Here is a 13,954-nt window from a genome sequence, read left to right as displayed (position 1 = left end):
TTTGGGACACAACATGTGAGTTTATCAAAACTCTGAAGTTCAACACAACCTTCGTACCAGAAACTACCTTTGCCAATTTTTTACATGCACTAAAACAAAAAACAACGTGTGTGCCGTAAACTCCAATCAGCTTCATCTCAGAAAACATTTCAAAAACAGACATTTTACATCTCATCACTTTGAGATGTTTTTTTGTTTTAAATCTAAAAACATTTTATTTAAATTTACGAAAACAGACAAAAACAAAAAAGTAAAATTATGTTTCCAGTAGAAAAATGAGAACATAAATGATGAGTCAGTGAATGTCCGACCTTCTGCTCCTCAGGCTGTAACGAGGCTGAACATCAGGGTGGTGATGAAGAGGAGGACGGACAGGAGAAGAGACGCGAGAGCAGAGGTCAGCATCACAACAAGGAGGGAAATCATGTTTCTAATGTTTACATCACACAATATTCCTAAAATGTCCAAAAACAAAATGTTTTTCCAAAGAAAATGTAAAAACACTAAACATCAAAAAATGAATAAGAATAGTCAAATCAGGCCCACAGAACGTGAACATAATATTCTGATAGTTGATGTCATGTTTAAGAGAAAATAAAACGCGACATAAACTCTGGTTTCTAATCGATCAGATTCACAGCTCGTCGATATTTCCCAGTCCGTGTTTGCCTCTGTGAGTTTCCGGGTTTACAGAATCAATATTTAGCTTTGAAGAATTTTGGTTGTTTAACCCTACAGATCAATACTCGATAATCAGCCCTCCCTACCTGTTTGTCCTCCACCAGGATGCTGTACACCAGCGGGGAGGAGGGGGGAGACCGAGGACGGCGAGAGGATGAGCGACGAGGACGCCTGCCTGGACTCTGACGCACTGAGGCGTTGTGGGAACCGTTCCTGAGGGTGGAGTCGGCTGATGAGGCGTTCTCGGTGCTGCTGAGGATGCTGTCGCTGCTCCAACCTGCAGCACAAAAAGACGTAGAAGAAGAAACCATGTGGACAGCTGTGCCACATCTGCATCTCGCTAATTAAACTCAAACTGTTTAAGTTTGAAGCTAATTGACTAAACTAACTCTTTAATTATAGATTATTGAGATGTCACAGCTGACATACGTAACACCAAAAGCAGTTACGATAAACTCAGCTTAAACTGACTCTAGGTTCACTTTCACACAGACTTCAATACAACTTCTGAGTTATTTCGCCCCCTGCTGGTCATCAAGAAGGATGGTTTTAGGCACATCCACACCCGCATCACTGTTTTAGACACAGAAGCTTCAACACCAAAGAGCCACAACAGCCACAGCGCAACTTCAAACAGCTAATAAATCGAGTAGTTTTGTTCTTGATATAAACAGAAGACAGAGTCAGTGGTGCAGAGATAACAACTTGCTCCTGAACACCTCCCAGGCAAAAGAGCTGATCATCGACTTCAGGATGAAATAAATCAATAATTAAGCCTTTAATAACGAGCAGGAACTCCGTGGAGAGGGTCACAGACTTCCAGTTTCTGGGAGTTTAGATCAAGGACGACCTGAGCTGGGCCAGAAACACCACAGAGCTGTTTAAGAAGGCATCGCAGAGACGCTACATCTTCCAGAGTCCGAGAGATTTAAAACATACTGTTCTGTGTGTGCTTTTCCCGTGGGACAGAAAAAGGGACATCATTGACACTGGACGTCCTCTCGCTACTCTGGAGGAACCTGCGTAGTTACTGCTGTCGGAAAAACACAAATTCAACATAATAACATGATAAAGGATCAATCTCACTGTTAGCATCAGACAGTGTTGAAGTGTCCTCATGAATGTGCTCTTTGCACTAAACGAGTTGTGTAATTTGGGAGAATGGAGAAAGATAGTTTGTCTCCTTTGTCTTTATCGCTTATATAGTTTAATATCATTTATACACCATTTTTATTATTGCTGCGAGTGATCATTGCGCTCCTGATTGCACTTAATTTCACTGTACACGTTACAGTGACACTAGAGTTATTTTATTCTTTTGTTGCATCAGTATTTGCAAACCAGAAGGATTGCAGAGGAGCTTAAATGGCACACTTTATGTGACGTCTGCCAGCTGGATGTGTATCAGCTGAGCCTGAACCAATGCTACAATGGCCAAGAACAAAGTCGGAACTTATTAACCATTTTCCTTCCTCTGTGAGTGTGCAGACTGCAAATCCAACTGCAATCAGATTCAGTCCTGACACAACACAGACAAAGACAACTTTCTCGCCCTTTGGCAGATGGATGGATGGATGGATGGATGGATGGATGGATGGATGGATGGATGGATGGATGGATGGATGGATCAACAACTACTGACCGAAGTGCGAGAGGTTCGATGGGTCTGAGCCACCGGTGGTGGGATATATGTCCTCCCTGTCTTCCTCTTCTCTTCTTTCCTCCTTCCTCCTCAGCATCTCCTCTCTTCTTCTGCTCTCTGATCTCATCTGGAAAACACGACACAGCTGATCTGGAACCAGTGGAACGGACTCAGAGCGTAACCTCTCCTCTGTTTGCAGGCGTGTACACCTGAACTGTCTCCTGATGTTCTCACCTTCACAGGAAGCTGATCGTCCTCTGCCGTCCTCCGTCGCTCCCCTAAACTCTCTGCAGACAAAGTTTTCTCTTCAGTAAATTATCTGCGCCAATCAAACTCACTGGAATCTATGAAAACCTCCAACCAGTTGAAGACATCCACTGTGACACCACCAACAGCTAATCGAGCACCACCATGTTGGCTTTTTTGGATCTCAACGTCCCGTTATGCATTCATAAAGAAATCACAGAAATAACCTGGGTGGCCTTCATAGTGCCTACTTCCATCTTTTGTATACAGTCTACAGTTTTCCCAAGTGTCTGCCTGCTGGCTGAACTCACCTGCATGCTGCAGCGCCTCCTGCAGGCTCCTCTGAGTCTCTCTGAGCTGCTGCAGCACCTGCAGACTCTGCTGCACCGGGTCCCTGTAGCGCACACACACCACCAGCAGAACACACACTCCAACACACACCATGAATCGCCTCAACGCACTCACGTACACAGTGAGCAGCTCCTGAACGCAGGAAAGAGTGATGAATGTGTGCATCATGTCAAAGGTTAAAGCATCAGGTGAAGCTCAGGTGAGCATACTGACCATGTGTTGGTGCTCAGGATTATCAGAGCTCAGCACAAACTGGTAGATCTTTCTCTCCAGGTAGAAATTCAAACATACTAAACTCAACAACACCAACCTAAACACACACACACACACACACACACACACACACACACTATCAGTTACACGTTAAAACCCAGCTCTGTGCAAAGGCGGGGAAGGGAGGTGGCGTTACCTGGCTCTGGAGGAGCGTGGGGTGGAGGTGATGAGGAAGGAGGTGCAGAGGGCAGCGGCGTTGTAGCAGCAGGAGCTCAGGCTGCGAGTTTCCATCAGAAGGAAACTCTGCAAAAAGGAAACTCTGTTGAAGAGTTCGGACAGCGCCACCTGCTGCTCCCTCGAGGTGCTGCTGAGCTCTGAGAACACCGACCGCAGACCTGAGCAGGGGACAGGTGGAGAGAGGCGGAGGAAGTGAGTCTTTCAGGTGCTTGAAACATTTCGAAGAGGTGTCTGTGTGTCTCAGGCCATCAGTGTGCGTTTACCCCGTGTTGAGTCTCTGAGTGTGACTCTGAGCTCCTCGCCATTGGACAGGATCGCCTTCTGCGCCTGCAAGGCAGCACTCTGGGCCTCGATCAGGTCCTCAGCCATCAGCCTGGTGGACTGAAGCTGCTCGGCTACACCTGCCGAGCTCTCAGTCAGCCTGACACACACGCACACACATCTGTTACACACACACATGCACTTCCTCACCTCAGCATGATGTCATCTGTGCTTGCTCACCTGTAAATGGTGTTTTCTGCTTGGCGCTGCCAGGCCTCAGACTGCAGGAAGTGGCACATGGAGTGAGTGTGTGTGAAGAACTCTGTGTAGCTGTTAAACGCCACTGTGTCCATGCCAGCTGTACATCTGCTGACCTCTGACCCCTCAGGGCATGCTGGGAAATCCCTGCCTGAGCTGACAGATGGACAGACACAGGTTATGGTTAAACTGAAGTATCTGCGAGGCAGCCATGATGACAGCTGGTTTAAACCTGTAAGGAAAGGTGACTCGATGCCTCCTACATTACTTCCTTTAGCAGAGGATACAATGGACTATCTTTTATCAGAGGAAAGGAGATGATGCCATCTGACAAACTGAAACTTTGAGTCCAAACTGATCATTCATGAAAGACTCATCACCTGTGAAGCACTTTGATGTCTGATGTTATAGAAGATCAAAATAAAGACAAGGGGGTATACTTTTTGAAGTGGTTGTGGCCTTTGGGGCACAGACGTCTCTGATTTCTTTATAAAAGGAAAAAGTTTACCTCTTAACATCTGCCAGGTCATTGGTAACACACCCACGGTTTGAGCAAACTGATGCCTCAGCTTTAAATGATAGTGGTGGTTGGGTTAGTCACTGAGGTGAGGTTTAGGTTTAGGCTTCCACCTTAAAACAATTTGAAGTAGCGAGTGAACCCAGGAACCCCAAACTAAAGATCCAAACATATCAAAGTACATATGTACTCCCCCTTTACAGAGAAATTTAGCCTGTTGGGAAGAAATAAAAATTTAGGATATTTACAGATTTAGAATATTTAAAAGCGGTTCTGGGATTTCCCTCGTTTTTTTTTCTTCCAGCTGTACTGCAGCTCTTGAATCGGCCACATGATGGAAGTAAACGAATGCGAATAGGAGATACAAACCCAGAAAATAGCAGTGCTACAAACACCAGCTGCTTCTTTTAAATGCAATCTAATCAAAAATATGATTTTGATCGGGATTATGTAATAAAGGCTCGCAGTGCAGGACAGCAGCGCGAGGAAACACCTGTTTTTCCAGTTGTTACCTGCTCAGGTGACAGTGGGTGAACCGCAGCGCGATCAAGCTCTGGCTCTCCGACGTCAAGTCCCTGCAGCTCGCGTCCAGGTGCTCCAGAGCTCGCGCCCAACACTCTCCGTACCGGGACTGAGCCGCGAGGGTGCGCACGCGCCGCAGCTCCATCCTGCCGCGCTCAGAATCCGGAGCCGAGGAGGAAGAGGAGTGTCCGGGACCGGCGGAGAGTCCGAGCAGAACCGAACCACTCAGCAGCAGCAGCAGCATGTCAGCACGAGCTGCCATCCTCACCTGTCTGCAGGTCGACCATCAGCCAATAAGAGAGCGGGGTTTTTACCCGCATGGAGGTTAACGGGAGGTCACGAGATGTGAGTTTTCTGATCAGTTTACCTTTGATCCAAACAGACGAAGCCCTTTATTTATTTTGAGTACACTTTGTGAGAGTTTGTGTTGTTGGTACACAACTTATTTAAACTTTAACAATGAGACTCTTGTACTCTGAAACTCACCCACAACACCATCACGTCATCATGGGTTCGATTTTAGCCCTCAACCTGAAAGCATTGGACTTTTGTTATCACCCCTCTGGCCTGGTGGTGTGGACATCCAACTGCGTGAAGCAGAAATATTGTCCTTAATGCAGGGGCGTATGCCGTGGGACGGGTTGGGGACCGAGAATAGGTAAACGCCGCTCCCTCCACAGGAATTCAGAATATTTGATAAAAAATTCCCATCTGGGAAGCAAAACTTTATCATGGTGGACAAGTTTGCAATCGTTTCTCTGTTTGGCGTCTTCCAAGGTAAACTGGTTCTGTGTGTGGTTCAAAAGACCCTCTATGAAGAAAAAGCTGGACCACTTCGCCCTGCCCGGTTAGGGTTACTGAGGACCCCCCCAATTACTGATTAATTGATGTCTATATTACTTTAATGTTGTAGCTGAAATAATAATAATAATACATTTTATTTAAAGTTACCTTTCAAAACACCCAAGGACACTGCACAGAGCAAATAAGACAGGCATAAAAACAGGAAATAAACACAATAATAAAATAAAGTTTAAGAGCATGGAGAAGTTATATAGAGTAGGCATCTTGAACAGGTGGGTTTTGAGGGTGGACTTAAAAAGAGGGAATGAAGGGATGTTTCCGAGGTCAGGGGGCAGAGCGACTAAAAGCCCTGCCCCCCATGGTAGTAAGACGAAAAGAAGGAACAGAAAGAAGACAAGACGAGGAGGATCTGAGGCACCGGGATGGGATGGAGATCTGTACCAAATCAGAAAGGTATGGTGGGGAGAGAGAATGAATGGCCTTAAATGTATAAAGAAGTATTTTAAAATTAATGTAAAGTTTAACTGGGAGCCATAGGGGGTAGGGGTGATGCGGTGGTAGAGGGAGTCCTAGTAATAATACGGGCAGCAGAGTTATGGACACGTTGAAGCTTATTGATGGATTTTTGTGGCAGGCCAAATAAGAGTGAGTTACATGGACGAGAATGACAGCGGCATGCTGAGTGAGGAAGGAGCGGAGGCGATTGATGTAACAGAGTTGCAAATATGCTGAGCGAGTGACATCATTGATGTGCGAGTCAAAGGATAATGTACTGTCAAGAATGACGCCAAACAGATTGAAACTGACGAGTTATTGATAGTAACAGAAAAACAGTTGGATAGCGATAATTTGGAGTCAACCAGGAGAAGTTCTGATTTGTGACTACTTTGAGTAAAATGAAATGATTTGATTATTCACACTGCTCTGTAGCTTTATGTATAATATTACTGCACCATAGATAGAGATTATTATTATATTTTATTATCTCCAATATCTACAAAATAAAAATAAATGGTATGGCGCATGAGGAGCTGTGCTGTCGTGGCAGCGCTTGCTTGGTAAGGTCTCTCAAGGTCAGTCTGATGGTGATTTAAGCAAACTTATTAAGAAAAAGTCCAAGACCTCAGCCTGGAGCCATGGGTGCTGTCCAGGTTCTGCCCAAAAGAGTCCCATTGGGACATGACCACTGTGCCACCGACCCCATTCTGGCTACACTTCTGCTTACAGTTTGTGTTCAAACTCATGTTTTTGCTCTTGGACTCTACTGGAGCAGCTTTTCATGATCCAAAGTTTTAAAAAGGTCCTTATTTATGTTTATTTTCTGGGCTGTGATGCAGTAAATTGGTCTCCTCTCCCTTTAAGATAACTTTACTCTGTTTGGCTGCCACTCACAAACAGAAGGTCTGCACAGCAGGTGGGTGGGGCTTCTCCGATCTCTTTATCATGTATACAAGAATAGGAAACAAAAACTGTGTTTAGAGCAGTCTGAAGGTTACTTGTAAATACACTAATCTCGTTCTTTTAAATTTTGGTCACGAGTAATGTCGACGTCCAGCATCGCAATAATAAGAAGGAACTTGTGGAGAGAAACCTGAGAGTCATAAGTAAATGGACATGAAATTACATGTTTATTGGGGAGCTGTGAGCTATTAGAGCTCAATCCTCAGAGAGCGTCACTCAGTATGAGGAGGACAGACGAGGGCAATCATGACTCAAGCATGACTCCGGTGACGGAGGAAGTCCCCAGATGACAAAAAGCCAGAACATCACAGAAATTAGGGAAAGTCCAAGATTGCAAAATCGCTGCACATGCCCAGGCAAGCTTACTCAAAGTAGTCAGAAAATGATGTGGTTGATGCTCACTTATGCACTATTTTACTGTTTGCTGACTGAACTGGAGACATTTAAAAACAAACAAGACAGAAAGAATGAGCGTTAAACCAGTCGCTCTAACCTCGAAATGAAAACATCTACAGTAGTTAAACTGAAATCACACCTCAGATATTTAAAGGTTAATTTTCTGTATAAGTATTAATTAAATGCTTCGGGAGTTTATAAGTAGTTTTATTCGAACCCTCGTAGTTTTATAAGCATATTTTATATTTCTTTAAAGTAACTAAAAACTTTTAATAAACTCGAATCTCGGCTGTCTTTATCTCAGGTCACTCCTATGTATGACAGAGAAGCTGTTTTTGATTTAGACGGCCCTCAATCGACACAGGTCAAAGGTCAGATGACAGAGGAGATCTTGCTCTTTAGGCGGAAAAAGCCAGGGCTTTTGCTCCCTGAACTTTGTCTCTCAGGTTGCACAGTGTGACATCACAGACTGTGCAAACAGCCGAATCTAACGAGGCGTGATGTCAGCAGGTGGTCTGAATCCGGGCTCGCAGCTCTGCTCGGTCACTCTTACCTTCCAGGTGAAGACTGCGACGTCTCAAACATCAGAAGCTCGTCTTCTCTACAAACATAGACTGCTCCACACGTGGCTCCTTTTAGCTGCTGCTGTGCAGCAATAAAACTAAATGTTTAGGTTTATGTTCTATAATCTAACGGTCCAAGTGTTTGTTTTACACAGCTGTGAAGGCGCCGTTAATGCTGAATGACATGTAAAAGTTTCAGAGCAGGGGGGTCAGAAATACAACCAAAGAGCCGGCTGAAGGAAGCGTTGAGTTACAGGTTGCTCCAACCCAGGACTCTGAATTATTGTTACTTTCACAGCTTTTTGTTTTGTGGTTGTCCTCATTGGGATTTTTAATCACGTTTTGTAAATACATGGTTAATTCATTTTTAAAAACTTACTTCTTTAAACTGAAATACATAAATAAATGTTTTTTAAATAGCTTATTGAGCAGCATTATTACTAGTGTAGTGGAAGTAGTCTGGGTGCTTTGCAGCGTTATGAAGCAAACAGTACAAGAAAGGAAGTCCTTCACTGGTGAGCAGCTAAAACCCAAAATCGAGTAAGAAGATTGTTGCAACACAAGGTGAAGGCATCAAATTCAAAATAAGCTGTTACCAGATTTCTCAGGTTTAACATGTGATATGTCCTGTATGTGCTCTTTGGAGTGATAGGATAATCGACACTCCTGCAAGAGCCACTGTGAAGATGAGGATGTTTCAGCCATTGGCTCCTCGTCCTCTGAGGTGTTTGTGTGAAAAAGAGAAGCTCAGGCAGTCAAAGAGACGACACAGATCAGGGGACAACAAACGCTTTTAGTTAGAAAGAAAAATAAGAAAACAGGTAAAAACTAGTTTGTCTACAGCGACAGTGTATTGGAGTTTCCACTGAATTCCAACCAGAATAAAAGCAGAATATTCATCCTCAATATTAGCAACTATGAAGTCACCACACACATCACTACTAATCTAGAAACACAACATGGCTTGGCTGACATGGTGGCTTCTGGCAAGACGCACAATATTATAGGCACTAAACTCTGGAACATGCAATATGGTGGCTGGTTACTGTAGTTTGTGCCGGGTCGAGTCCTGTGGAGTGAGTCCAATTACAGCGGGACGTTTGATTTCTGCAGCAGCGTGAAGGAAACGGGTTCGCTGCTCTGGGCAGACTGGGTGGCGCCACCTACGCAGAGGCTTCGTCACAGCGCGAGGACTTTACAGAGCGAGGCACGTTTATTTTGTCCAGGACGAAGACATTCAGATTCCCAAAGAGAAAGGGTTATGAGAGAAATTGGGCTTCCTGACAGGATGTTTCAGGATGATCTAAAAAAAGGAAGATACTTTATAATTCTCACGGTTTTAATTACTCTTTTAGTTCACATAAGTTTGTTTTCTGTACCCTTCAGCTTGTTTTATTTATATTTTCATGAATAAATTTATTTTTAGAACCAATAACGACGCACACCATCCTGTTAATGGGTTAACACCTCGATTCCATTTTAAAGGTACTTTTTGTAGTTACCCTTTGCATAATTTAACTCAGGCTTGCACCACCAGGGGGCAGTGTTTTGACAGTGAGTGTGCTCTAAGATGCTTTTCTGTTTAACTTCTTCTAGTCTAGTAAAATTTATATTGAATTTTTAAATATAACCTGATGAATTCCAAAATAGGGTTAACTGTTCTTTTTGGAGTTACCGTTTAAAAATTTTATGAAACCTTTCATCACCAGGTAGGCAGCGTCTTACAGGTGAGATGCTTTCACAACCATAGTATATTTGTTTAAACATTGATCTTCTAAGCAAAAGATCCTTGGTGTGATTCGAGGAAGAGACACAAATCCCTTTGGGGTTGTGTCAGGAAGGTAAAACAGGCAGAGATAACTGCTGTGAATGAAGAAGTAGCTTATTTATGCGTTTTAACATTAAATTCTTTTTAGCCGCTCCTTTTTTTTAAGGAAGCTTTGCCCTTTTCTAGGCCACCTGTGTGAAGCAAATATGTTATATATATATATATATATATATATATATATATATATATATATATATATATATATATATATATATATATATATATATATATATATATATATATATATATATATATATATATAACTTGCGTACTTACAGAAAAAAAAAGGCTACATTGCTGCACAATCTTGTGACATTACTCAAAAATACCACCTGTTCTTTACTTCAGTTGGTATCTCTTCATCCAAGTATAAAAGACTTTGGAAACATTCAAAAATTAACTAAACAGTAATTTTCTTCAAGTACCTTTAAACAAAGAGTACGGAGGCTTCAAACAAGCGGCAACCTCCAGGGCTAAAAAAAAAAGACAAGCAAAAGTTAGCAGCTAAACTTACTGAAACGCAGTGAAGGCAACAACCTGCCCAAAAAAAAAAAAAATGCAGTTCTATATTTTTCTTTTCATTCAAGCCTCTCTTATTACTGTTGTTTTTTAACATAATTTTGTCTCCTTTTATGTCCTGATTTTAAAGTTTTTGTTGCTTATTTTGCTGCTGTACTTTTCCTATTATATTTTCATGTCACAATTCAGAGCTGCACACTTAAAAATGAACTTCTTCCTAGTCCCCCTGGCCTTTTTTAACTTTTGCATTCAGATTGCTTTGTTCTTTTTAATGAGTTGGAATTTTACATCTGTGAGTTTTTATATCAACATGTCCAATACCCAAAGGTCTCTGAATGGATCCAAGCATGCTCATTATTAACCTTGATCATTTGGTTATGTTTTAAGGCGAGGAGGAGACTAAAACTTCAGAGTTAAGAGAAAAATGGAAGCGTTTGTGCTGCTCCTCAGCTGCTAATGCTCAATCAATAGTCAGGTCCCGATCAGATCACGCGTTTTACCCAAGTCTGATGTTTTGAATGCCTCCAGTAAACACAGACTGTACAAAAGAAGAGATCATAGTCAGTGCCGGTCTGCGAAGCCTTGGGTTTGGCATTGTGGTGCCAGAAGAGTCCAGATTCGGAAGAAGCTTATGTGCACTTATTTGGCGCCTTTCAACCTTAGCAGGTCTAGAAAACGGCTTACAATCTGCTTGTCATTCACACATTCACATACTCATCTACAAAGTGCTTGCCTGCCATCAAAACCAACTCTGGATTACAGTGTTTTTGCCAGGGATACGAGGCCTGGGATCAATTCACCAACCCTGAACCATGGCAGAAGGTCCAGGAAGGTGGGTGGTAGACTCGTGGCTGGTCAATGATACGGTAGCCACGAGCTAAAGCATTCCCTTCATACTATTTATTTATATGAGAGGGAAACCAATTTACAAAATCATGGTATGTTGAGGAAAACTTCAAAGTTGCAACTGAGAGCATAACCTCATCAGGAAAGTGCTTACTGAGGACATCAATGAAGTGAGAAGTAGGGTCACCTCACTGGCCTCTAAACATTAGGACTTGGAGTTCTGGCCATTAGTAAGAACACAGATTTAAGGCACTTTCATAATGGTTCCACTTTTCAGACTGGGCAGCACCGTCCTTCTTTTATGCAGTCTGTGCTTGGAAAACGAGGCGCCTGGTTCAGTTGTGACAGTAGAAAGTAAGGATGGAAAATTTGACTTTTTTCTATACTGCTAGGATCCTTCAAAAAGACTCCAGGGTCTAAATTAGGTTCCAGAGAACTTAAAAGGTCTCTGCTCATGGTGTAGTACTTTCTGAAAGTTAAGAAACTCTGGAGTGAGGCTCAGATTGCTTAACATTTGTGGTTGGCCAACCCCTGAGGGAATGCAACCAATCAGTCTTAGTCATCTGACAGTTATCTGTCCCGCATGTAAAAATCAGCACGCTTTCTTTAAGGTGAAACTGTCGGTAACGGTTTGTTTAAACAACACTGATGCCTGGTTCAATGGGGGCATCAGAGTAGTGTTCAAGCAACGTCATAAACAGAGGAAATAATGTATTTTTTGCTGCCAGAATCTGTGTGCGCGCCAGTAATGCAGGCTTCATCCTGCACAGTGATGGAAAAGGTTGAAAACTTTTTGATAAAGCTGTTCTTCTCTTTCACCTTGACCCCCAACCAATCACAGCTGTCCTTCCCTGAGCCTGGTTTCTGCTGGAGGTCTCTTCATATTAAAATTTAGTTTTTCTTCTTCCACAGCTGCTCATTTGAAGGGATCATCAACTCGTTGAGGTTCTCTTCGTAACATCTGCCTTACAATATAAAGTGCCTTAAGTGTTGCTACATAAATAAAACGGAACTGAACTGAAACTGAGATGTGAACGCAGCAGGGATGTAACCTTGTCATGACTTTTTTCACAGCTGCTGCCATGTCAGCGGACTAATCTGTCTTATCTTTGCAGAAAACCAGCAGTCTGAAGCAACATTTTACTTCCTTGAAAGAAGTTTATCTGAGCCTAAACCTTGTTCATGTTTACGGATTGTGAGTGTTCATATCATCAGATGTCTGAGTATGATCCTTACTGCAGACTCAATAAACAGCAGCAGAACTCAAAGGTTAAATTTCTCCAGAGAAGCTCAGACAGCCCAGCAGCTGTTTGATAAAAACATAGAGTAGCTGCTTTTCAGGGACATTGATAACTCAGAATGAGGTTGTTTTACTACTGTTGGAGAGTTAGAAATATATATTTGTTCAACACTTTTATCAGCAGGCTGCCTAGTGTTTGATTTTGCTATCACATCTCCTTATTAGGGCTTAGTCAGATCTATCTGAGCTTTTGGTAAAGCTGAGTTTCCCAGTTTTTCCAACATTTCTGTAAGTTAGAAACCGTTAAGTAGAGTAGCTCTGATGTGACATGCGCCCAGCATTTGGAAACATAGCCGTCTACTGATAACAAGACTGGCAGCACAAGAGTGTTAGGAAAAGAAATAAAGGAATAAATATAGAGTACCTCTGGAAATATAAGTTAAATAAATGCGGCTCTTATTTGTACCACATTTTTTCTCTTTGCTTCTGTTTTGCAGATCAAACGACCAGAGGTCATCGTGGACCTAACTTCACTAAGTTCAAGTCCCCCTAAGCGCCCTCTGAATCACTCTCAGAAATGAATTTGCAGACTTACAGCTAAGATTTCAGCTCAATGAACAGCTCTGCCCATCTTCGGCACAACTACACCCACGTGAAACTGAACCAGACCTCAGTCCAGGTTTTAGACGACAGTAAAACCTGGCAGGGTTGACCTCTGCGTAGGTGCGCTCTGGTTGAAGGCCTGCAGGGTCTCCGAGCGACATGCAGGCGGTTGATTGTACAAACTGGAGGAGTGCAAACTGTTCCAGATATTCAACACGAAGACACAATAAAAATAAGTAATTTCCCACTCTTTCATTAAGACTAAAAACTAAAATAAAGCTACTGTGAAAGTGGGTTTGGTTTGACATTAAAAGTGCTTCCTTTGGAAACAAAAGACTACAGAAAACAGATTCATCCTGGAAGAACATACCTGGAAGAACATACTGTTGGACATACTTGGAAAAACCAATGAGGAGGCTTTTTTTTTTCGCCAAGCAACTGACTCTGCTAAGAGGAATCAAGAACTCCTCACACTGTTCAGACATTTTAGACGGTATTCAGAATGACTCAAAATCATGGCCGAGTACAGTCACGAATTGGGTATAAATACTCACAGATTAGATTCACTACTTGTAGGAGGCATTCTGAAAATGGATGGAAAACATTAGTGCCCCCTCTCCGTTTATTGTTAGCTTAATGGAAAATGGGGACGAAAACAAATGATGAGATTTCCGAGAAACCAGTTTAAGGTGCAAACCGCCGCCTCACATCATCTCTGAGGCTTTCAGTCGAGGACTAGTTTCAGTAAGGGACAGTCAGTCAACAG

At 42.7% G+C, this 13,954-nt stretch overlaps 1 protein-coding gene across 1 annotated transcript; it reads right to left on the bottom strand.

The window, feature by feature from the left end:
- Positions 1–295: 295 nt before the first annotated feature.
- On the bottom strand, positions 296–5,190 carry LOC146611376 (uncharacterized). The gene is made up of 10 exons (XM_085345485.1): positions 4,919–5,190; positions 3,872–4,045; positions 3,634–3,791; positions 3,330–3,528; positions 3,134–3,230; positions 2,881–3,052; positions 2,558–2,610; positions 2,324–2,450; positions 768–958; positions 296–337 (listed from the first exon to the last, which is right to left on the bottom strand). Exons 1-10 carry the CDS (start codon positions 5,188–5,190, stop codon positions 296–298), a joined length of 1,485 nt encoding a protein of 494 aa, XP_085201611.1.
- Positions 5,191–13,954: the final 8,764 nt, after the last annotated feature.

The sequence above is a fragment of the Diplotaxodon limnothrissa genome, linkage group LG20 (assembly GCF_057381915.1).
Source record: "Diplotaxodon limnothrissa isolate DT_005_m linkage group LG20, D_limnothrissa_male_GT1.1, whole genome shotgun sequence".
NCBI lineage: Eukaryota > Metazoa > Chordata > Actinopteri > Cichliformes > Cichlidae > Diplotaxodon > Diplotaxodon limnothrissa.
Note: the sequence above shows the minus strand (reverse complement) of the source record. Positions and strands in the feature narration are given on the sequence as shown.

Bases quoted from the DNA above. Each gene is read 5' to 3' on its own strand.
- LOC146611376 (XM_085345485.1), bottom strand. From the start codon at position 5,190: ATGGCAGCTCGTGCTGACATGCTGCTGCTGCTGCTGAGTGGTTCGGTT. The intron at 3,053-3,133 runs GTCAGTATGCTC...TCCTGCGTTCAG, and splicing joins ATCCTGAGCACCAACACATG to GAGCTGCTCACTGTGTACGT. The intron at 2,451-2,557 runs GTGAGAACATCA...CGTGTTTTCCAG, and splicing joins ACGATCAGCTTCCTGTGAAG to ATGAGATCAGAGAGCAGAAG.